Below are 26,707 nucleotides of genomic sequence, written 5' to 3' on the forward strand. Positions count from 1 at the left end.
CAAATGATAGGAAAAAGGGTAAGTCCGTGATAATACACATTTATGACATTTATTCTAACATGACATTTTAGTTAAATCTGACAGTTGTCACATTTTATTTTCAATTTGGAATAAAAACAAATCAAATGTGTTTCTTGCATTTATAAAATGGTATTTTCTTTGATTTGTATAGTCTTATAAATTATACAGAATTTATTTGTAATATTATTATCTAATTAAAAAAAAATTTGTTTATTATGGCGCCATCATCGACAACTAGAATAACTAGAATAAATGTTGTAAATGTCTGTAATCAAGGACGTGCCTTTTTTTCTGTCACATACAATTTAATGCGTTAGAAAGAAATCGAAAAACTGTGACGCACTGAAAGATGATCATGAGAAAAATAATATATCAATAGTGTCAAATATGAGGTGACTAATTTATACCCTAAAGTGTAAGACACCTACTTCTTTTAAGTCTACCTATGGGATTAACTAAGTACAATTAAGATATATAATAATACCTTGTAATAAAATTAATACCTTCGTATAGCGCTATGTTCCGGTGTACAACGAGGGTAACAGGAAGGACTTAGGCCTGAACAAAGTAGTAGGTATAGACACAGTATATCATAGATGGTATATATATGAAAAGAAAGATATTTAAGGGTACTGACATTCTCTGTCCTTGCTTACGGTCTCGTGGTGGGTGTTCCTGTGGTGGTGATTCCGGTTACACTAAATGCTGGTTACTAGGCGTTGGACAACGGACAGCCACGAGCCTCAAGTGGTGTCCTCAGGAAATTGGCCTACCAAGGAGAGAAAAGACACTGTCAGTCGGGATAAGACAGGAGAACCACAAGAGACTATACTCTTAGTAATGGCTTTAAAGATATTTACCTGTGATGTTATGTGGCCAACGAATAGGGGTGGTTACCAGGACCTTCCCTTAGCCGCAGATGTTGGACTAGCCTAGGAAAGACACAGGACGTTAGTCTAAGCGTATAACAACGACCAAAACTATTGATTATAGTAAAATCTTTTAAGATACTCACGTGTCTTCAGCTGAGGTTATATCACAGTAACTAAACCGAAATTATTCATCCGCGCACAAAATTTATAGGTTCCAATCCGTCCTAGACGATGGTTTTTCGTAAAACCAACCTATTTATGGCGGTTGAATCTAGATCAGCAAAACACAACTTAACTTTTGCAAACCTCGCCCTGTCGTCAAGACAAGAATCAAAATGGACAGACCGGATGTCATCCGTCTTTGCTTAATGTCATTCCATCTGAGTTCCAACTCAGACGAAACATTCAAGCACGGAACCACTGATTGATTCAGTTACGTGACAAGAACCTATGCTCAACCTGTGAACGAGAGAAAGACAGCCTATTTCTAGAATCGCAAACTATTTCTAACAAATCAACAGAACAGAGCCTTCTTGCGAACGAAACAACTGTTTTTAAAAGAACTTTCATAGGCGTAACCAGGGGGGTTTAAAGTATTTAAATATCTTTCAGTTTAACATACCTGAATGAATTGTGAAGGTTTTAAAAAAAAACCGTAACAGAGTTCGCGTCCGATTTTCAATTATTAACAATTTAGTGCAAAAATCGCGATTTTTTCGATTTTTGCACTCTATTTAAAAGCTAAATAGTTGACATAAAATTACAAAAATTCAGTTTTTCAGAACATTGGAAAAACCTTCAAAATGCCGATTTTTGAAAGTTAAAAGTTAATTTGTTGCTACGCAAACTGCAAAATAAGTAAAAACCGTTATTTGTTAATAACTTTTACTAAAACTATCTTAGAACTTTAGTGTTTCACCGAAAGTTGGGTATTGGCGTACTTAACAAACCTTCAAAATTTGAGACCGATCCATTAATTAGTTTAAGAGTTATTCTATTTGTTTATCCCAGAGACCTTTATTTTGCTTTAAGATAAGACAGAAAATAATGAAGATGGGGCAATTCTGATTATGCCAAATGAAAGTAGAAGAGTGATAGTATCAAAATGTATTAAAAAAAAAGATAAAAAAAATAATTAATATACTCAAATACTAATGTCAAAATACTAATGATAGTCAAAAATACTAATGCAAAATTTTTGAAATTTTGTAGTTTATAAATATTTAGAATAACTTTAAAAATGTTGTCCGTAGAAACAATCTTTGTATATACTCGAAAAGGTAGTATTTTAACACGAATTTTCACATTAACATAAACATTTAATATGCGATCAAAAAGGGAAAAGTCATAAAGAATAAAGGTGAAGTCATTTTAGTGAAGTTTTATAAAGACAACTGAAATTCCAAATAAAAAATTGTAGTAGAATCTCTAAAAATTTTCGAACATTTTAAATGCAGGGGAGCATGTATTCTAACCCGCAAGGGCTAATCACTACAAAATATGACTTGAGTGACCCTTGGGTAATTAACTTTTCCGTTCCCAAAGAACTTCAATCCCAAAACTTCTTACATGTAAATTTGTGTAGCTTAACTTTATCTTCTTATGTTACTTTAAAGTACCGAGCTTTCGAGTAATCCCAGAGGATTTAACTTAAGTATCTAGCGCTGTTAAATGTTTTAAGTAAATTCTTTCCAGATACACTGGAAAAACTTATTTATAGTAAAATAGAATACATTGAAAATTCTGTTAGTGAAATATGATTTCTTTTTTTGTTAATTACTACAGTGTAAAAGTCTATAAACACGTCATAAATAACGTGCACGTGTTATCCTGCATTTACGTTAAATTCTACAAATTGATGTGACGTATGACAAATAACGTTTCTCAAAAACGTTATCTGCTGTGAGAACACGCCAAATAGAATTTTATTTTAGTGACGTCACGTTGCCTAGTAACCGTCGATTCTCCCATTATGAAATTCAATTTTGTGACGTCAGCAAAATAGAATTCTATTTGACGTGCTCTGGGCCCTGGTAACATAACAGATTCATTTTAACGGGACCTATTTATCATAAAATAACGTGTGGTATAAAGAATAAATAAATATAAAAATGGAAAATTTAGTCCAGAATTTTGTCAGATTGTAAACGTCGCGTTATTAAAATAATTAGATGATATTAGATGAATAATTATATGCTATTAGAAGGTTTGTTAAAGTTATTTTTTATAAATTAATAGTATTAATTTTTGAGGTTATGTTATTTGTAAACAAAAACATTTTATTCATATAAATGAAGAAAAGGTACAGACTATAGAAACCAGTTTGGCCAGATTGGGTAAATTCATTTGAATGTTCGTTTTGTAGTTTATTTCAATACTTGGGCCATTTTATAATATAACAACACGACAAGCAAAAATTAAATAAAATGCACAATAGAAAGAAAACCTCACGGACCAAGGAACGGGAATTTCAAATAATATCTTGGTTTTGGTGCCAGATGTGCGATGAACAAGATGCGTACTTCGCTGCACGCTGCATGTTTATGTCTGTCTTCATCTAACTTATTCAGTTTCTGTATAGTGTTATTTTTGTCGCGCAAGACGATACTTTAACGTTTTGAAAATAACATGCTCGATAACGTGCACGTTAAAAACATGATACATAACATATAATTTTTGGCAACACGGTAAACAGGCTGTTATAATCAAACGTTATGTTAACCTAACATGTACAGTACACGTTATTTATAAAGGGTATGATACATCATAGGGCTGAATATCTCCTTTTTCAAGTGTTCTATCCATTGCGAACGTTGGCTATTAACATAGCAATTCTGATCTTGCTCACTCAATAGCTCGACTAATGTGCGCCCGAACCCCTTCCTCAGATTTTGGAGCCACGACTGCCTTCTCCTGACTGGCCCTCGCTTACTGTCTATTTTCCCTGGACAAATATTCAAGTTTTTTTTTTGTTTAATTGTGCTCAGGATTTCTTTCTCTTTTTCGTTTCAGTGGATTACCTCTATATTTGCGACATGTTCGGCCCAGGATATACGAAGAATGCGTCGGTACACCCACATTTTTAATGCTTCTAGTTTTTTCGAGAGCGTCTCTGTTAGCGTCAACACCATAGTAAGATTGGAAAAATGTAGCATTTAACTAGACGTAGTTTTAGGGGTGTTTATTTTTATGCCCTCATTTGCATTTTCCATACATTTTTTAAATATTTAAATATTGAATAGGAGTGGGGATAAGATACACCCCTGCCGGATACCTCTTTCATCTTCACAATTTCAGTAAGTTCATATAAAGTATGAAGTAAAGTCATTTATAAATAATGAAAACCTTGACATGCTGCTTATATCTGAAGCTCACTGTACAGAAAAACACCACTTCCGTATACCAAAACACAAAGTGTACACTACGAAACATCCGAGCGAGAAGGCACATGGAGGAACCGCAGTAATTATACGGGATAATATTCAACATTTTGAGAGAGAAAAATTTTCTAAAGAACACATACAAGCCACGAGCGTAACTATAACAAATGACTCCAGTCCACTAACCATATCTGCAATTTGCTGCCCGCCCAAACACAACAATAAACAAGAACAATACGAAGAACACTTCAAGACATTGGGCAATAAATTTCTAGCCGGCGGAGACTACAATGCCAAAAATACCGTTTGGGGATCACGTATAACAACCACTAAAGGCCGAGAACTATTAAAGGCAATGAATTCAAATAACCTCAAATACCTATCTACTAATGAACCTACTTACTGGCCATCAGACATCAACAAACTTCCAGACTTGTTAGACTTCGCAACCATCAAAGGCCTAGATATTAAAAAATGCAAGGTGACCACATCTGATGACCTATCCTCCGATCACTCCCCGATAATAATCACAATACATTCAAAGATCTTAAAAAAAGGAATGCCCCCTACATTATATAATAAAAATACCAATTGGGATGAATACAGAAACAATTTAGATAACCTAATATCACTAAATATACCACTTAAAACAGAAAATGATATAGACGTCGCGACAGAAGACCTAACGACACAAATTCAACAAGCTGCATGGAACGCAACTCCAATAATATACCGAGAAGGAGAAGTAAACGAACTACCCCAATCAACTAAAGAGAAAATAAATATTAAGAGAAAACTGAGAAAACAATGGATGAAAAACAGAACACTAGAAAATAGAAGAAAATATAACAGAGCTACCATTAAAACAGACATTATCGAACAGTAAAAATGAAAACATTAAGAATTATTTAGAATCTCTAACCCCAACGGAAGCCTCAGACTACGCACTATGGACGGCTACAAAAAAGCTTTAACAACCTCAACAGTTTAATCCTCCAATTAGAAACGGAAATAAATGGGCAAGAAATGGCAAAGAAAAATCAGAAGTTTTTACTGAACACGTAAAAAAAGTATTTCATCCATCCGATCCAGAGCAGCATTCAGAAGATAAAGAAATAGACGAAACACTTAATGCACCCTTCCAAATGGACCTGCCTGTAAAAAAAATTCTAGTAAGTGAAACCAGAAATATAATAATGAATGAACTTGACATTAAAAAAGCACCAGGATATGATCTTATCACAGGAAAAGTGCTTCAGGAATCAACACCCAAATGCTTTAAATTACTAACATATATCTTCAATGCCGTCCTCAAACTAGGGTACTACCCAAAGATCTGGAAAGTAGCACAAATAATAATGATCCCTAAACCAGGCAAAAAATTAGAAGAAGTTACCGCTTACCGACCTATTAGCTTGCTACCAACTATCTCCAAAATTTTCGAGAAAATACAAGTTAAAAAGCTGAAGTCGATAACAGAAATGATGCACTTAATTCCAGACTATCAATTTGGATTCCGAAACAAACATGGCACTATCGAACAAGTACATAGAATAGTTAACAAGATTAACGATGACTTCCAACAAAAACGTTATTGTTCTGCTGCATTTATTGATATGTCACAAGCATTCGATAAAGTTGGGCATATTGGACTCTTCTACAAAATTAAGAAGCTACTTCCATATCCCCACTTTCTGTTACTAAAATCATACCTAACCAATAGACACTTCTTTGTCAGACAAAACCAAGAATACTCTTCTCTGAACGCCATAAAATCAGGGGTACCACAGGGCAATGTACTCGGACCTACCCTGTATTTGTTGTACACAAGTGATCTTCCTACTACACCGATGGTTACAGTAGCCACATTTGCGGACGATACAGCAGCTCTTTATTCACACGAAGACCCAAATGTGGCATCAAGACAACTTCAAATCTGCCTTAACAAAATACAAAAATGGCTGTCGAAATGGCGCATGAAAGCTAACGAACTAAAATCTACACATGTAACATTTACACTCCGTAAAGAAACTTGCCCACCAGTACAACTTAACAACAGCAATTTACCTCAAGCCGAAGATGTAAAATACTTGGGAATCCACCTAGACAGAAGACTAACATGGCGAAAACATATTTTCACTAAACGCAAACAGTTAGGACTAAAACTAAGCCGTCTATATTGGATTATTGGCAGAAACTCGAAGTTGTCTCTAGAAAACAAACTACTGGTCTACAAAGCCATTATAAAGCCCATTTGGACCTACGGTATCCAGCTCTGGGGAGCAGCTTATAATAGCAACCTAAATATAATACAGAGGTTCCAAAACAAGACCATAAGGCTGATTCTTGATGCTCCATACTACGTACCCAACTACGTGATCCAACGAGACTTAGCAGTTCCAACAGTGCAAGAGGTGATAAGTGAATATAGTGCAACATATCGGGAAAGAGTGTCTGAACATCCTAACGAGTTAGCCAAGCGGTTGTATGAAGATTTACATGAACATGAAGAAAGAAGATTAAAAAAATTCAAACCAAAAGACTTAATTAATAGGTTTAAGTAATTAGTAATGTACATATCTTTGTAAATAATAACATATTGTAAATATTAGAGGTAATGCCACAAAGTTAGCAATAGCTACATTATAAAACAGGGTGCTTAATGGAGCATCCTGTACATGTCATAATCATTTATCAACAAAGACGCTTATTGTCATTACTGATAGATTGCAGAATAAAGGAGTTAAAAAAAATGTTGTTAAATGCTGCTGTAGATCGTTCTATTCTCGCCTTAATTTCTGTGCCTTGCTCCCATTTTGCATTTACATGAGTGCCAAGGTATATATAAGATTCTACATGGTCAATTTTTATGTTCGTAACTGTCGAGCAGCTTGTTGCTTTTTGCTTATCGGCATCCGTTTTGCCTTTTTGAAGTTGAGGCTTAGGCCATATTTAGCACTAACTGAATTAACCATTTCCATTGCCTGTTGTAACTCATCTATGCTACTGTCAAAGATCACCATTTCATTGGCATATCATATATTGTTTGTTAACGCACAGTTTATTTTTATGCCCTCATTTGCATTTTCCATACATTTTTTAAATATTTAAATATTGAATAGGAGTGGGGATAAGATACACCCCTGCCGGATACCTCTTTCATCTTCACAATTTCAGTAAGTTCGTTGCCAAATTTTGCTCTTGCTGTATGACCCCAGTATAGGTTTGCCACAATCCGAATATCCTTGTCGTCAACACCTGTCCTTCGCAGAATATCTATCAATTGTTCATGATTTTTTATTGTCAAATGCTTTTTTAAAATCCACAAAGGGCAAATACCGGAATTAATAAAATCATAAAACATAATAAAATAACGGAAGAGTGGAGAACGAGCGAACTAATTCTACTATTCAAAAAAGGAGATAAAAAACAGCCAGAAAACTACAGAGGTATCAACTTGTTAAATACTACCCTAAAACTTACAACTAAAATCTTACAAGACGTAATGGATCAGAGGATAAGTTTAGTAGATGAACAACAGGGTTTTCATACTGGAAGATCGTGTACAGATGCAATATTCGTCATAAAGCAAATTACTGAAAAATCACTAGAGTATAATAGACCAGCATTTCTATGTCTGACTCACTTAAAGAAAGCATTTGACAGAGTAAGACTCAAGGATGTAATCCATCTTCTGTATAATAGAGAAGTCCCTCTAGATATCATAAAAACTATTGAGAACATCTACCAAAACAACAAAATGGAAGTTAGAATAGATGGACACAACTTACAGAATCTATAGATATAGGCAGCGGAATAAGACAGGGAGACTCATTGAGTCCTATGCGTTTCAATTTAATTATGGATGAAATCATCAAAAACGTCAACAAAGGAAGAGGATATAGAATGGGAAACGAAGAAGTAAAAATACTCTAGAAAATGAAATTCACGAAAATTTGAAAAATTCTAATTTTTTTTAATCGTATTTTTTTTCAAAAATATGCATTCTAAACCGGTCAAAATTGTTGAAGTTATTACTCATATTAAAATAAATAAAGTTTTAAATGGGTTACTATAAATTTTAAATTTTGTGGAAATGACGTAGGTTTCATTTTCCATTCTTTCCTAAAAAATCTGAAAGGGTCCTCTTATTTCCATCATAACTTGCTTAATTTTGATGCTATCGACTTCTTATATAGCTTTTTGATAGTTACTTTTAAGTACTTTATTAAAATGTTTAGTATCTCTATTTAACAAAGTGCATCGTTTTCCTGTTATTTAAGCTTGAATACAAAGATTTGAGTACTCGCGGAAAAAAAAATATACATTCAATTGCATATGACTCACTTTGTATATGTAATAAAGTATTTTTCGAATAAGGAGCTTATTTATTTTTATATTATCTTCGATTTTGGTAACAACAACTTTTTTGAAGAAACTTATGGTTTTTGAGTTATTTATGAAAAACTGCTTTAAAACATGGATTTTTTTCAGGAAAAATCAAAACTTTTGATCTTTAATAACTCAAAAACTATTGATTTATTGGAATAACTTTATATAACAAATTTTACTTATAATTTGTCCCTCTATCGATTAGTGGTATTATTTTTAATAAAATAATTTCCACCCCCGAGAAGGGGTGGCATCCACCCCCAGGGTAAAAGCGCAAGTTGGCACCATGTCACCTTTGTTTCTTGAGGTATCCTCTACATACGTACCGATTTTCATGAAAATCGATGGAGGTTCAACGAAATCGGAGGTGAAAACCTTCATTGACTCCACTAACAGGGTGATGCGAACTTTGAGAAAAAAACACAGTTTGATTCGTACACCCGGTATACAATGATATTTTGACTGTCTAGAAACAGTATTATTACAGAGATATTGTCAAGGAATAAAGCTACAGAGTGGTAAAAAATCGGACAACGGGTTTAGGAAATTCGAAACATCAAAAATGACCAAATTTTTAGTGGATCGATTTTTTTGCACCGCAGTGTAGTAGTACAGGAACCGAAACCAATGTAAAACAATAGTAAACGCGGCAAAGACTCACGAAGAGTTGTGTAAAGACCAAAGATGATGAAGCGGAGGAGAGAAGCCGAGTAAAGGGATGATTGGAGGTTGATGCTGGAGAAGGGCTCGACTTGGGCTGTAGCGTCAGCGGAGGGAGAGAAAGTCCTTTACTTTGAGAAATGCCTTAGTGAAGGTAAGGCGTTAGAGACTCCCTATAAGACTAACCAAAGTGAAAATATATTTTTGTGTAATATGATGGCAACATTAAAATGGGTTTAAAAAGATCTGCTTGGTAAATACAAATTAGTTATTAGTTATTCAAAACAAGTTTAACTTAAAAAAATTTGATTGTGTAAAACATATCACTTGACCGAAGAAACATTTTCGAAACAACACGAACTAATAATCAATATGACGAGGCTTATATTTTGGAAATAAACATAGCCACAAAAATCCTAACTCAGAAGGAAGCAATAACGGGAGCTAGGATCTTTAAAACGTAAAGAGAAGAGTTTCTTTTTCTTCATGTACCATGTCCTTTTAGAACGTTGGATATCATCATAGCTATCTTAATTTTATTCACTGCCACCCTAAATAGCATGCTTGTATCAACACAATACCAATATGGCAAGTTCTTCAACCATTATAAACATTAGAGGGTAGAGGGTTTAGTGAACCAAAAATAAACAAAAACCTAGAATTTGTATCAAAACAAGGACTTCTCAAAAAATCTAAAATTTTCGTTCCGAGGGAGAAAGATATACAAATACGCATTTACGGATTCAAGAAAACACTTCATGCAAGAAAATTATGATAATAAATGTAAATTCATGGTTAAAAGGCCTCCTCTTATTATCGGTTTAATATACAGGGTGTCCCAAAAAGATTGGTCATAAATTATACCACACATTCTTGGGTCAAAAATAGTTCGATTGAACCTAACTTACCTTAGTACAAATGTGCTCATAAAAAGTTACAGCCCTTTGAAATTACAAAATGAAAATCGATTTTTTTTCAGAGATTTGTTATTGAAAATGGACATGTATCATTAATATGGCAGGAACATCTTTAAACAAAATTATAGTGAAATTTGTCCACCCCATAAAAATTTTATGGGTGTTTTGTTCCCTTAAACCCCCCAAACGTTTGTGTACGTTCCAATTATTTCATTATTGTGGTAACATTAGTTAAACACAACGTTTTTAAAACTTTTTTTTACCTCTTAGTATTTTTTCAAGAAGCCAGTTATTATCGAGATGCGGCTTCTTTTTTAATATATTTACATAACAATTTTATGGGGGTTTTATTCCTATAAACCTCCCAAATGTTTGTGTACGTTCCAATTAAACTATTATTGTGATACTATTAGTTAAACACAGTGTTTTTAAAACTTTTTTTGCCTCTTAGCCTTTTTTTGATAAGTCACCTTTTAACGAGTTGTAGTTTCTTTTTTAAAATATACCTAAAATGTAAATCATAAATAAATTTTCAGATTATTAACAGGTCTCTATAATCGTACTTAACCATACACAAATATGTGGTGGATTCGAAAAATATTCAAAATAATATGTCGATAAACACTGGCTTATCAAAAAAGTACTAAGAGACAAAAAAGTTTTTAAAACATTGTGTTTAATTATTGGTGCTACAATAATAATTTAATTAGAACGTACACAAAACTTTGGGGGCGTTTAAAGGAACAAAACCCCCATAAAAATTTTATGGGATGCACAAATTTCACTTTAATTTTTTTTCTACAACCGTGTCAAAATGCAATTTTTAGCACTCCATACGAGCGTTAAAAATGCTACTTTAAGGCACTAGTGCTTTAAAATATTTTTAAGGCACTGCAGTTCGTATTGACCGTAATGAATTTTGATGTAATGTCAAAAAAATATAAAAATGGAATGTCAGTCATGTTCAAGTAAAAGTTTTTGTAGTTATTGTCCTGTAATTACGTTTGTAGAAAAAATATTGTATGATATGCGTGTTAAAAAGTACATTTTTAAGGCACCCATGTGAATTGCAGAACTCGCTATCGCTCATTCTGCAAACTTTCACATGCGTGCCTTAAATGTGTACTTTTAACACTTATATCATAAATAACTATTAAGATGTTGCTGCCATAAGAATGCCATATGTCCATTTTCAATAAAAATCTGTAAGAGTTTTCGATATATGAAAAAAAATCGATTTTCATTTTGTAACTGCAAAGGGCTGTAACTTTATTTTGTGTGCACTATTGTATATAGGTAAGTAAGGTTAAACCCCAGAATCTGTGGTATAATTTATGACCAATCTTTTCGGGACACCCTGTATAAAAGGATTTTGAGTGAAGGAAAGATTTATATTTGAGTTATATAATAATCGGACCATGACCTGGACCTAATGTATTTGACTTTATTAACCAGTACATAAATTAGCTAATAGAGAAGAAGTTAGGGTTAAATCTACTGCTGAATGATTTCCACTTGGTGCAATTCTGATTTGTATTCCGCCATTCACAGTCATTAGTTTACAGTTATCTGTGGCTTCAACCATTTTCTGTGGCTACCGTTTCGATACTCAGAAATTAGTTTCCACACACTGCGATGTGCATTAAAGAGCTCGCAGAAAATAGTATTTAATTAATTAAATTGATTAAATAAACTTATCTAGTTATACTATATACTAACAACTAATAGTCTATATATTGGAACTAAAGAGGAGTTAATTTTGATAGAAACCGCACATGCTTTTATAGCGTCGTCGACATTTTAATTGATTTCGGTTTCCTGATAATCAATTTCCCGTCTAACGAAAATGCGTACACCTCCATAACCATCTTCGTGGAATTTATTGACAAAGTTCTATCCTTAAACTTTAAAGGTGTGACTGAATTTGGGTTATGATTCAGAGAGTTAATTATGTATGGTTTTTATTAATTTAATGCTATCATTATTATTATAAATAGATCTAGAGTTCCATTGTACCCACTCTAATTAATTTATGTGTAATATTTTTAAGATTAATTTTTACTATCTCTAAATGTATACTCGTAGTTTTCTTTTAGACCAGGGCTGATCTGTGAAAAAACGTCTATTTTTGGATGTGAGAGGTGGCATTCGGATTTTTGCAAATAAAGTTAGGTGACAACTTCAATAATAATAACTGACTTATGCTCCTTCTCAAATATTCCCAGAACATTAATAAAAAAATTAAAATATTTAAATTTCGAAAAATATCGATTTTTTTCTACTTTCTTCGCATATAACTTTAAAACTATTCGTTTTGGAACATAGTCGTACAAAAATAAAATAAAGATAATTGAATTTTGTATGATATACGACTTCTTAAAAATGTCTTAAGTATTAACCTTTCTGCAATATAGCAATAAATACAAAATAAGGGGGAAACATAAGCCTGTTGTTATTCAAATTTTTTTAACCAGTTTGGTGGCACTTAGAACCTTAGTAATTCGCTTAGAAAATTCTTATAGCATACTTAAGCCGTCTACCAAATTTAATTAAAATCGACCTAATAGATTTTGCATAATAAATTTGCAATCTAATTTTTTTAAAGTTAAAATTTTTTAAAACTTTCTGTAACAAAAAGTAGACTATTTAGAAGTTAGCAAATTTTTTTTACATATAAAGAGTTTTCTACCTATCAAATACACTTTACAGAATTAAAATCGGATTATTTAAGCGGCCTCAGCAATGTCTTAAAATTATAAACAGTTTTTTGGTTTATAAACAAAGAGCTTTGTTTAACAATAAAAAAATTAATTTTTATCAATGCAAATAATCAAAACCGGTATAATCTGACTTAAACTTTCAAATGCTGTAAGCAGAATGTTATTATGTTATTTTTTAATCAAAAGTTATTCGGGTTCAAAAATTTCAAATTTTCGATTTTTTGAAAGTTCAACCGCGTTTATCTCGAAAACTATGCATACTACTAAAAAACTTTTTTCTCTACGTAACTCCACGTAGAACATTTTTGGCTTATAATTACTCAAGGAATACAAAAAAAATGTTTTGTTTTACGAAAAATCGCTGTTATATAATTCCTAAAGTTCTTTTTTACAACAATCTTATCGACATCCGGATCAACTGTTACCCAAAAAATTCGTGTTCTACGGGTCAAAATACATAAAAAAAGGCTTGCGTAAGTCCATCTAAATAAAGCAGGCCGTTGCGCCCTCACAACACACACTACACATGATACTAGGTACCTAACTGCAAAAATTTACCGTACCTACCATGCCACTCGCCATTAGTTGTCGAGACATTAGCTAAATAAAAAAAAAATAATTATCTTAATTTTATTTTTGTACGACTTTGTTCCAAAATAAATCGTTTTAAAGTTATAAGCAAAGAAAATAGAAAAAAATTCGATGTTTTTCGAAATTTTTAAATATTTTAATTTTTTTATTATTATTCCGGTCATATTGGAGAAGGAGCATAAGTCAATTATAATAATTATTGAAGTTGTCACCTCATTTTTTCTGCAAAAATCCGAATGCCACCTCTTTCATCCACCTCAAAACAGATCTGCCCTGGTCTATTTGTTATTTTCCAAAATTAAAAAACAATATTTACTCTGATCTCTGTGATTACTGTAATCTTGACAAATTGTAGGATTTGCTTGTTTTACAGGGTACACGCAACAAACAAATAATCAAACATAACAAACTTTTGTTTGTTTTTCGTTCCGATGTATAGATGAGCTAGCGGTTTTAATCTTAGTTCAGGTTAGGTTTAATAATTGGGTATTTTATTGGGGGCATAACTCGGTGAATGTATGGTTCTGCTTGAAAGTTAAGCATATTGATTAATAGTGTATGAAATGTTATAATTTATAATATTACTGATGGCTAAATTTATATGGACCAGTTCTTTTTATCTACATTTAGAGTTTTTTAATTTTCTTTTGATTGTCTTACCCCCATTCCTAGAACTTTTGATGTATATGCTTGTTTTAAATAAATAGCCTTTAAGAGAAAATATGACGACATCAAATCTTTTCTAAGCGCTGTCGAACAAAAAAATATGCGAAATCATGAAAGTCAATAAAAGTCAGAAATGTACGAACAACTGATGAGTAGCGAAGTAAATGAAGAGTTAAAATAAAGAAGTTAATGTACAAGAACTACTAGTAATCAAAGTGCGAGAGGCTACCAAACATACGTACAAGGAACATCTAAAAGAACAAAAATAAAAGACAGGGTGACAAAATCGAAAAGGAATAGCTGGGAGGATTTTAGTAATAAAATGTTAGAAGACTACCATAATAACCAAATGTTATGCTCAGAATCCCGTGAACAGCACACATTTCCAATGAACGTATGCTGTAGACCATGCACAAAAAGCGAGAATTGATCAACGTTATAAAAATGAGAAAGGTTATACTTCGGTCATATAATGAGAGGACCTAAATATTGCTTAAGGCGGGTTGACATTACTAGTGAATAACGAACGTGGCTCACGCTTACGTATTTTGCCCGTGCTATTGTTAGATATTTAATTATCTATTTTCAAACTCGCGCAGTACATTTGCATAAATGCAATGCATAGATACAAATGTACTGCTCGAGTTTGAAAATAGATAATAAAATATCTAACAATAGCACGGGCAAAATACGTAAGCGTGAGCCACGTTCGTTATTCACTAGTAATGTCAACCCGCCTTAACTCTGGTTGATCGTTCAGGGCAAAGTCGAAGGAAAACGCTGTGTTGGAAGAACACAATTTTGTCCTGACTGGTCTAACAATGGACAGGTCTAACGTTCGAGAAATTGTTTCATATAGCTGCCGACCGAGAAACGTTACATCAGCTTGTTAATAAATAAATAAATAAATAAATAAATAAATAAATAAATAAATATATAAATAAATAATAGCTTTATTGTCCAACAGATATCCAGTTATAGGATAATTTTACATTAATTATAAACTATAAACTATAAAAGAAAAAAGAAAAGATAATTACCAAGTGAATTAAGAATTCAAATGAGACTTAGCCATTCTGACGAATTGACTCATACTACAGTTGAATATATCACAATAGTTTACCAAACAGTTATAATTTTCACACATAACAAATATGGGGGAGTTTAATATCAGGTTTGTTCTGGCTTGTGTAGTTCTGAACGTGGAAACATTTCTAACAGGATAAGAATGTACATTAAAATTTATTTGTTTGAGAATATCGGGGCAGTCAATTGAATTATGCAGCAATTTAAATAAAAATATTAGTGAAGCACAATTTCGCCTCATTTCTAATGAAACCATATCTAAACTATTACACAACTCACTATTTCTGATAACTCTCTCTGGATATATGCCGTTAATCTTAAATGATAAATATTTCAAAAATTTACGCTGCACCTTTTCAATCAACTGAACATGTGAATTATAAAATGGAGACCAAATTATAGACGCATATTCTAATTTACAACGTACATAAGAGAAATATAGTAATTTGACAGTTTTTATGTTAGTAATATTTCGGCTATTTCTGACTATAAATCCATATGATTTAAGTGCTTCAGAAACTTTTAAAGATATATGTTCAGTAAATGAAAGTTTACAGTCGAAAATTATGCCAAGATCTTTAATTTTATTCACATGTTCCAGTTCGCTACCATCAATAGTATAAACATAGTTTATACTAATATGTTTTCTTGAGTAACTTACAACTTTGCATTTATTTGCATTAAGATTTAAATAGTTTTCTTTACACCATTCATGCACACCACTCAGTTCATTCTGGATAGTGTGACAATCATTGATATCGTTAATTTCTAAGTAAACTTTTAAATCATCTGCATAACACAAACAGGGCACAGAAATTTTCTCACATAAGTCATTAATAAATAACAAAAACAAGAGTGGACCTAGATTTGACCCTTGTGGGACTCCAGATGAAGGTACAAATTGAGTTCTGCCAGACAAATATGATTTTATGAAAGCGACAGCATCTTTAGAAAAACCAAAAAGGGACAATTTGGAAAGAAGAACTCCATGATGAATTTTGTCAAAGGCCTTTGAAAAATCAGTATATATAACGTCAACTTGGGATCTCCTATCCAACGCCTTAGATATGTACTGTGTTATTCCCAATAAGTTTGTAACTGTGGATTGATTAGCAATGAATCCATGCTGATATTGTGAAATTTGATTACGAGTGAAAGAGTATATACGATTATAAAGTATGATTTCAAAAAATTCGGATAAATTGCATATAATAGATATGGGCCTATAACTTTCTACACAACACTTTTTCCCATTTTTATAAACAGGACATACCTTTGATTCCTTCCAGATACTTGGATACTGTTTGTATAATAGCCACAATTTGAAAATTTTTAATAATGTCTTAGTTATAGCACCTATGCAACCTTTAATAAAAGAAGAGGGTATTTTATCAGTTCCAGAAGTCATCTAATTTTTTAATTTTTTGCTGGATAGAATTATTTCAGTTTTTGAACAGGATAAAAATTTAGACATTCAGTGTTGACCGCTAAGACATTATTGCTGGTTAGTACATTACCTGCTTGATAAACATCATTAAAGTATTCAGCAAAGATATCAACGATATTTTGTGGTTCAGAAATAAAAATTCCTTGATATTTCATTTCACCAGGAATATGTGAAGTGTTATTTTTAGCATTTACGTATGACCAAAACTTTCTAGGGTTTACAGAAAGGGATAATTGTATATTTTCGATGTATTCGTTGTATGCCAATTTAATTTTTAGTTTTGAAACACGTCTTAAGCGCTGAAATTCAAGCAGATCAGACTGGTTTTTATGTAATCTAAGTTTTTTCCTATGCTTAACCTTTAGTTTGATAGAGCGAATAATATCGGCATCAAGCCAAGGTGGACATGTGTGGCTGAAGTTTTTGTAGAGAGGAACATACTTATTAAATAAAAGAAAAATTCAATTATAAAAAGTGACTACAACTTTATCAACTTGAGAAGAGTCATGTAGAAAAGCCCAATCCGTTTCATACAATTCCCTACATAAATCACAAAAATTTGCCTTTTTAAAGTTGTAAGTTACATGGTCAGAACCAAACCTAAACCTAGACTCCTTTACAAAAATATTCGTAATATTAATTATAAGAGCTTGGTGATGGGAATCTTCATAGACTAACGGGGACATGTCACGCATTACTTCGCAGGCAAAATGTGACATTATTAGATCTAGCGATCTACCTAAGTGATTTACAACCCCATTAAATTGGCCAAGACCAAAAGAGTGCAAGAAACTTAAAATTATAGAAGTTTTATCATCGGAAGTGTCATTTTCTATAAATTTAGGGACGTTAAAATCACCTAACACTAAGACATCATTATGTAAATAATCAAGTTGCTCCAAGCACTCAAAAAATATTCAAATTCTTGTAAACTCAGTTTGTCTGGTAAATAAATTACGAGTGCCAAAAATTTCTTAAATTTAATTTGAGATTTAATAATAAGTAAACTAAAATTAACGGTAATTGCAAATCAAATGGAGAGGTGTCTATAACTTCCGAAATAATAAAATCTTGTAACGCAAGCAATACACCACCACCCCGCTTCTTATTTACCTCCTGAAATTTGCGATCTTTTCTGAAAACAGTATAATCACTAGGAAATAATTCAGAGTTTAATACATCACTGTGTAGCCAAGTTTCACTTAAAGCGATTAGATCATATTCACAGTCACTTATATTACGATTAAACAGATGAATTTTGCTATTTAAACCGCGAACATTTTGGTAGTAGCAGGTGAGTTCTCGGTGACCTAGATCAGATGTCCTAGAGCTGTTGGAAATATTTAGTTTAACTGTTTCTTTACAATGGTGGGTTTGCCTCTTATAAACTTAATAGTCAGATCCTTTTCTCCGTTATCCGTTCTTTGATTCAGCTCAGTACGAAGTTCGTTTAACTTAGCTCTTTGCATAGGTGATTTGTCATCAGAAATAGAAATTGTTGAGTGTGCGGTTGTTGCTAATTTTTTCTTGTTACGTAAAATAAACTTGGCATGTAATGATGATGAAAAAATCACTTTAATTAGACGTGCTTTGTTAGAAGGTTTGCCAATTCTGTGTAAATTTATTGAATTGCATTGATTCCCATCATTACCTTGTATTGACATTAATATTTCATCTACTTTTTTTATCTTCAAGAGCAGAGTTGGTTTCTGGGACATTATGTAGAATTATATTATGTGAACGATTTATGCGATCAACTGCCTCCTAAATTATGTCTTCATGAGCCTCTGATGTTACCGATGAATTAACTGAAGCAAATTTCTTTCCAATTCCTGAATTTTATTTTCAATAAGATTTGTAAGAAATTCTTTTAATGCTTCGAATTTGTCATCAGTGGTATCACATATATTGCATACTACTTTCATATTTTTACTTCTCATACGGGTGATACGACTAGCGTCATCACTTTGCAAACCAATGCATGAAGTATGCAGTAATTTTGTACAACCTGAACATTTTATCGTTTGCGAATTGGCAGTAGATTGTTTACAATTCGGACATAAAGACATTGTATCTTCCTTTAAACTTGTTGACGTGAACGAAAATAAATATAGTAAACTGTTTGGAAGCTCGTTAATGATAAATTGATTATACCAGTTTTTTCCGATAGCTGATAGACAAGTACCTATTGCAATATGGGAACTTAATAATCGCAAATATTTTAACTTTAGCGATGCATAAGAACAAAATAAGTACTCACACTTGTATATCTTGGGGTAACAGACACTGTGTAAAAATTTCACCAAACTAGGATTACTACTTCTTAATCAAAACGACAATTTTATACGATCAAAACAAATCACGTGCGTTCACAACAACTACCATCAACTCATGTATTGATAATACTTGCTTGCATAATACTACGATAGCCAACGCTTGAAAACAAGCACGGCTGATAAAGAAGAAAAAGTCCCTATTGTATTGATATGTATGATAAAATTTAATATTTAACACGTTGACGGACAGTGCGTCAAATGTATAAGCAAGTGTTGTAACACTATAAAATATGTCGTCGCCTTAATACTATAACTTGATAACTCGAAATTAGTAGTTTTGAGATAAACGAGTTTAAAGATTTTAAGGATATTTGTGCTGCTACCATGATGTTGGTAAATACGGAATTCACTCTGCGGCTCTAAAATACTGTTCCTTAACTTTTTGGCAACTGATCTATTTAGAAATATGGTGTAAATTTGTTTTCCAATATGGAAAAAAACATGAAAAATTAAAGTTATCAACTTTTAGCACTACCATAATGTTAACATTTGGTAATGTCGCATGTTGTGCTAAGTCGCATATAAGTGAACTTTTTAACACAACTAATATTTTAAACATTATTTTGTTGAAAATTAGCCCTCTGCCATGGAGGTTGCCAGATCTGCTAACAATTCTCGAATTTTTGCATTAAAATGAACCGAATAAACACATAGCAATTATGTGGTAAGTTCAATGGTTTCAGAGAAACCCGTGCTAAAACTAGATAACTCGAGTTATCTAGTTATAGCATTCAGTGTATGTCGTATTCACGATTATTTCGATTAAATAATAGCTCGATAACTTATCTTGTCAAGTTTTAGCACTGAATATTAGTGGCATTTCAGTTTTATCAACTTTCGTCAATCATAAATAAATACCTAACCCGTTTGAAGTGAGCTATCAAGTTTTTACACAATATGGAGGCAAATAAAATAGATCGTGTGAACTAGTTATCTCAAAAACGTCAATTTTGGAGTTATCAAGTTATAGTACTAAGGCGACGAATGTACTTTGCAAACTAGAATAGAGCAAAATGCAACGTCTATACACGTTGCGTCACCTTACATCAATGGAAATTAGACATCTATAGACGTTCTGTCCGTCAACGTGTTAATATTTAGAGATCAACTGTAATAATAATTGCCTAGTTATTGGTCCGTCCTCATTGTAACTAATTAATGTATATCCATTGTGTCAATGGCCATTGCAGCCGAGACACATTAAATTAAATCATAAAAAACATTTCTCGTAAATTGAGCTTAAATTGGTATCATTGTTATTATGTTTTCTCAGTGTGTTGTACTTACTGGCACTCCACCTACTCCGACGACGTAAAGCAGTTGGGTCATGAAGAGGGCGGCCAATAGGTTCATAAGGGTTGTTCCGGAGAGATTCCGGAGATCGGAAAACAGGCTGAAATAATAAAACGACAACATTAGAACGGTTTAAGGTTTCAACTTGTTGATGGAATGTGACTTATAATTTTAGATATGTGAGCATTGTTTATTATGTTATGTATTTAAGCATAATTGGAGTTCCCAGTGTATAAATAAATACAGGGTGTAACAAAATGCAGGTCATAAATTAAATCGCATATTCTAAGACCAAAAATAGTTCGATTGGACCTAACTTACCTTAGTACAAATGTGCACATAAAAAATGTTACAGCGTTTTAAGTTATAAAATTAAAATCAATTTTTTTCAATATATCGAAAATTATTAGAGATTTTTAATCTAAAATGGACAAGTGGCATTCTTATGGTAGGAACGTCTTAAAAAAAATGATAGTGAAATTTGTGCACCCCATAAAAATTTTATGGGGGTTTTGTTCCTTTAAACGCCCCCCCCCCCCAATCTTTTGTGTACGTTCCAATTAAATTTTTATCGTGGTACCATTAGTTAAACACAATATTTTTTAAACTTTCTTGCCTCTTAGTACTTTCTCGATAAGCCAGTGTTTGTCGAGATATTCTAAATATTTTTCGAATCTACCACATATTTGTATATGGTTAAGTACGATTAGAGCGACTTGTTAATAAGTATCTAAAAGTTTATTTTATAATTTACATTTTTAGTTATATTAGATAAAAAGTCGCTTATCTAAAAAATACTAAGAGGCAACAAAGTTTTAGAATTACTGTGTTTAACTAATGGTACCACAATAATGGTTTAATGGGAACGTACACAAACATTTGGGAGTTATTTGAGGTAATAATAATTTCATATTTTATGACTTTTAATATTTTGATACAAAGACTTTGATAATTGTTTTTATTTTCTTTGGTATTTTGCTAATGCTTAAGAGGCTTAATAAATTAAAAATAGGTATGATTCTTGTTTAATTTCACTTCTTCAAGGAGTAAACACACCAACGCTTTTTTTTTTTTTTTTATTTAGGAATAACCGCATTAACCACGAAGGTCATCAGCGGGGTAACGAGAATACAATTAATAAGTTTACAAAAGTATGAAATTGTGTACAATTAAATCTTACTTACTAGGTTACATTTATTAAGGAATTGGAAAAGAGGTTTACAGTCGGTTTGCAGGTTAAGAATGTCTTTCATATTGTTTGAATAACCAGATATAGATTGTTTGTAAGCGGCGAATTCATCACATTCTGTTAGCACATGTTTTACTGATACTGGTATATTACATCTTCTGCATTTTGGTGCTTCGGTATGGGTAATGAGATGCTCATGAGTAAGTTTACAGTGTCCTAACCGAAGACGAGATAAGATGACTTGGTTCGATCTGTTGGTTGTATGTGGATTCCATGGACCAGTATCTTCTTTAACGTCTCTTAACTTGCTCGTGGATGTTTTCCATTTTTCACTCCATAAATTGAGAGTCATTGATTTTAGTAATTGTTTTGTGTCTGCGGCTGGAATTGATTGTTCTGCCAATGTTGGTAATTGCGCAGCTGTGTAAGCCCAACGATCAGCGTTTTCATTTCCCTCGATTCCAGAATGAGAGGGAACCCATAGAAAAACTATTTTTGAGTCTGTTTGATGCAGACTGTGTAATATTTCTTTGATTAATATGACTATTGGATTTTTCGTAAAGGTTTGTTGTATGAGTCTCAGTGAATTGAGTGAGTCAGATATTATTAAGGAGTGTTTGGTTTGTGCATTGGAAATGTGCTTCAACGCTTGTAATATGGCATAAAGTTCACCATTTAAGATGCTGTAGGAGCTGGGAAGCTTAAATAAATATTTGGTTTCATTGTTTATGTATACTGCTGCTCCTACACCTTGGGAAGACTTAGACGAATCAGTGAATAAGTGGGTATAATTTTTATATTTTGCGACTATTTGTTTATAATTTTGATATATAAGACGTGGATTGGTATCGTATTTATTATACTTCGTCAATTGGGTGTTTACATGTGGGGTTCTGATAATCCATGGAGGAATGCTGTGTTCATTCATTAACCACGTTCTGGGGAAATTTTGGAGATTTAACGTTGATATATACCGGTGAATTCTAATATAAAAGGGTGGTGGAGAGGTGCTATGTTGAAAAGTTGATTTGAAACGATTACAGAACGTGTTTTTGTGAGCAGGAATTGATGGTATTGATGCTATTCTGGAGGCATAGGATAAACTAAGAATTTGTCGTCTGAAAGATAGAGCTGGTTCGCCCAGTTCGCAGTATAGGCTTTCTACAGGCGTTGTCCTGTAAGCCCCAAGAATTATTCTTATTGCGGTGTTGTGTATAGTATCTAAGCATTTTAATATTGAAGGACGAGCAGATGTGTATGCAATACATCCATAATCAATTTTCGATCGAATAAGGCTTCTGTATATTTTTAGCAGCATCAGACCCCCATCAGATCCCCAAGACTTGTTTGCTAAGCATCTTAATAAATTTAAGCCCTTTTGACAAGAAAGAGTTAGTGTTTTAATATGATTTTTCCACGACAGACGTTCGTCGAATATCATGCCCAGAAAATTTATGTGTGGAGTATAGCTTAGTTTCTGGTTGTATAGGAATATTGATGGTCGATGCTGCTCTGGTATGTTTCTTTTTGAGAATAATATGCAATTTGTTTTGTTTGGGGAGAAATTGTACCCAGACATTATAGACCAACGTTCGAAGGATGTTATGCATTGCTGAAGGCTTTGAGCCATGGTGCTAAGACATCTTCCCTTGATAAACACGATCATGTCATCTGCGTAAAGTCTGGCTACAACTGGTTTCTTTAAATCTTTTAAGACATCATTCATAGCAATTAAAAATAAAGTTGGGCTGAGAATTGATCCTTGTGGTGTGCCGTTTAATTGTCTCTTGGTTGATGATATTGTTCCAGAAATTCGGACTTGGAATTCTCTTTGAGATAAAAAATTGCGTATGAAATTTATTATATTGCCTTTCAATCCCCAGTGATGTAGTTTATTTAGGATGATTTTATGGCATGTAGAATCAAAGGCTTTATTAATGTCAAAATAAATTGCTAGACATTTATCTTTAGTAGCAAATGCTTCGTGAATATGACTTTCTAGGTCAATAATGTTATCAAGTGTGCTTCTAGATGGTCGAAATCCGGATTGTTCGGGAATTAATAATTTGTGAGTTTCCAAAAACCATATTAGTCTCTTGTTGATTATTTTTTCTAGCAATTTACTCATGGAGCAGGTTAGGGAGATTGGCCTGTAAGATTCAGGCAAGAGTGAAGATTTGTTAGATTTAAGTATGGGGATGATTGTTGCTTTCTTCCAGATTAAGGGGAAGTCACTATTATTCCACATGTGATTAAAGATATTAAGCAGGATTTGTTTCGCCGTTTCTGGGAGATTTTTTAGAAAAACTGGAGGGATGTCATCGGGACCAGAAGAACTGTCTTTTAGTGATGAGAGAGATTCATCCATTTCTTCCTTTGTCAGTGGCTTGTTTAGAGAATTAAGGTTTGCCAGCTCTTTGAATTCCGTAGGGAGGGCAATGTTATCATTAGTTATATTTCTGTTTATGGAAAGCTTATGATAATAGTCTGCGAATGCTTCACCTATTTCTTTTGTTTGGTTTATTCGTTTGCCGTCATAATCTAATGCTTTAATGACATGGTAAGTTTTGTTTCCATAAATACCTTGTATCTTCCTCCATGCCGATGATATTGTAGTGTTTCTGTTTATGCTTCCTACGAACTTCTTCCATGACTCTTTTTTACTTTTGTTGGTAATATATCTTGCTTTTGCCCTATGTTTTTTGTATTCAATTATACTTGTTGCGGTTTTCTCCCTCCTACATCTATTTAGAGCAGATTTGCTGTTTTGTATTGCTTCGGCACATTCGTCATTCCACCAAGGCACAGGTTTAAATTTCTTGATAGGTTTTGTTTTTCCTATTGAAAATTCAGCGGCTTTTATGATTATTTCGTTAAGTTGAGTTACTGCTGTATTTGCGTCCTTCCACTCATTAATTTTGTATATGTTATTCTCAATGGTTTTTGAGAAAGAGCTCCAGTCGGCTTTCTTTATTTTCCATTTCTGATGGATACTATCTCCGTTTGATATTTTGTCTTTTATAATTGAATTCGTTAATTTTATAGGAAAGTGGTCACTGCCTAGTAAGTCATCAATAACTCTCCATTTAAGGTAAGGACTAATAGTTGGGCTACATAATGAAAGATCGATGCAAGAAGAATTGCCAGTAGCTATATTGAATCTAGTATTGCTGCCATCATTCAGTAAACTTATGTTCATGGTGTTGAATATGTTTGATAGAATTCGTCCCCTTCTGTCTGTTTTTTGAGAACCCCAGGAGTAATTGTGGGCATTAAAATCTCCTAGAAGAATGAAAGGAGTTGGAAGTTGATTAACTAGAGACTCCAGTTCATCCTCAATTAAATAATGGTCAGGAGGAATGTATATGTTGCAGATGGTGTAATTTAGTTGTGCTTTAATTTTTACGGCTATCGCTTCTAGGTTTGTATTTATTCTAATTTGTGTTGCTTGTAGATTCTTTGAGACGTAAATGGCTACGCCGCCACTCGCAACTTGTACATTTCGGTTTTTAACGAATTCATTGTATCCCCTCATTTTGTGGACATTTTCGTCTCGGAAGTGAGTTTCTTGTAGACACAATATGTCCAGAGAATGGAGGGCTATGATATGCTGTAGCATATTTAAACGGGTATAGTACCCATTTAAGTTCCACTGGAGTAATGACTCGAATGTATTTATTGGGTATCTTGAGATGTATTTGAGATATCAGATTGGGTATCACTTAAATCTTGGGATTGCTTTAGTAATTTCTTTTTTAGCCTTGTGACACGAGTTTTTAGTTTCTTAGTATTTGCGTGAGGATGTAGTTCTTCTAACATATCTATTAGTTTTGGAATATCTTCTGTGAAGTCTTCCGCAATGCTAAGAACATCCCTCGAACCGTATGTATTTTCTAGGAGCTGTTTAAGCTGATGGCTGTTGATTATGAAGTGAGGAGAATGAGAGTCGATATAGTTTATAATAGATTCAGTAAGTTCTATTTCTGGATCTGATGTATTAGATTTGGGTTTTTTGTTTTTCTGAACGACTGTTTGGGGAAGAGAGAAGGTAGAAGTATTGGGTGGCATTTGTTCTTCTGGAGTGGCTGGGGTCATATCTTCAGCTGTTCGCTTTGTTGCGGATGAAGTTGTTGACTTAGTAGTTTTGTCCGAGGTTGGGATATTTTCAGATTGAGCAGTGTGATCTGGATTTGTTACCAGATTGGATGTGATCAAAGCAGTATTGGCGACGTTTGCACAATTTTCTACTACTGAGGAACTTTCGGGTAGAATATTATTTATTGAGTGGGAATTTAAGTCATTAGGAGATGTTTCATCCGGTTGAGATATTGACGAGATTGGAACATTATGTGTGGGTTGTGATGATTGTTGGGAATGTGGGTTAATATTGCCCGAAGGGCATTGGGATGCAACATGACCCGATAATTTGCAGGTGAAGCAGCGTTGACTGTCTAGGGCTAAAAAGATATGATATGATAGATTATCATGTGTTATTTCTAAGAATTCGGGTATGGTAATATCTGAGGAAGGAGCGATATACACCTGTCTTCTGAAGCTGAGTATGTGTTGGTATTCTGGATTTGATGCACCTATTCTAAGAAAGTTTATTGGAGAAACTAATTTTAATCCAATATTTTCCAGTAAGGTTACAAGAGTTTCGTGTGGGATCGTTGGGCTTACATTCGATAATACTAGTCTGTCTGCTGGTGAAATTAGACGTCTTGCTTTGATGACTTCATTATTGACAACAATTTGACCATGATTAGTTAAAAACTCATCAACCAGTGATTTATTGGTTAGATAAACACATATTCTGTTGTGTGAAATTCTGCTACAGAAAATTATGTTTATTGGTTTTACCAGAGGTCCCAATTGGAGAAGATAATCTTGAAGTTTTGCTCCCTGAATGGAGCCGAAGATAAGTGCCTGGTCTTTGTTAGGATACTTGTAGATATTTTTTGAGACAGTGCTTGCATAAGATGTGTTGGAGGTATTCATATTATTTAAATTATTATCTGGGTGAGTGTTGGTGGATGAAGATTGATTTGTAAATGTTGGTTCTGACATTTTATTTAAAATATTCAAATTTGCTAAGTTATTTTGTTAAATATAATTATTGTCCAAAACATTTTTCCCA

General features: G+C 33.1%; 1 protein-coding gene across 2 annotated transcripts in view; it reads right to left on the reverse strand.

Moving 5' to 3' along the window:
* LOC126880485 (latrophilin-like protein LAT-2) overlaps positions 1-20,468 on the reverse strand; it is a 620,828-nt gene extending 600,360 nt beyond the window's left edge. Inside the window, exon 1 of one of the 2 annotated variants that reach the window (XM_050644360.1) lies at positions 20,376-20,468. In XM_050644360.1, the coding sequence (XP_050500317.1) occupies positions 20,376-20,441 (66 nt within the window). In that variant the 5' untranslated portion in view covers positions 20,442-20,468. Of the gene's footprint in view, positions 1-19,012; positions 19,128-20,375 lie in introns of those variants that run through there. The other variant, XM_050644361.1, reaches the window with a different exon arrangement.
* Positions 20,469-26,707: the final 6,239 nt, after the last annotated feature.

Source organism: Diabrotica virgifera, chromosome 2 (assembly GCF_917563875.1).
Source record: "Diabrotica virgifera virgifera chromosome 2, PGI_DIABVI_V3a".
NCBI classification, from domain to species: Eukaryota; Metazoa; Arthropoda; class Insecta; order Coleoptera; family Chrysomelidae; genus Diabrotica; species Diabrotica virgifera.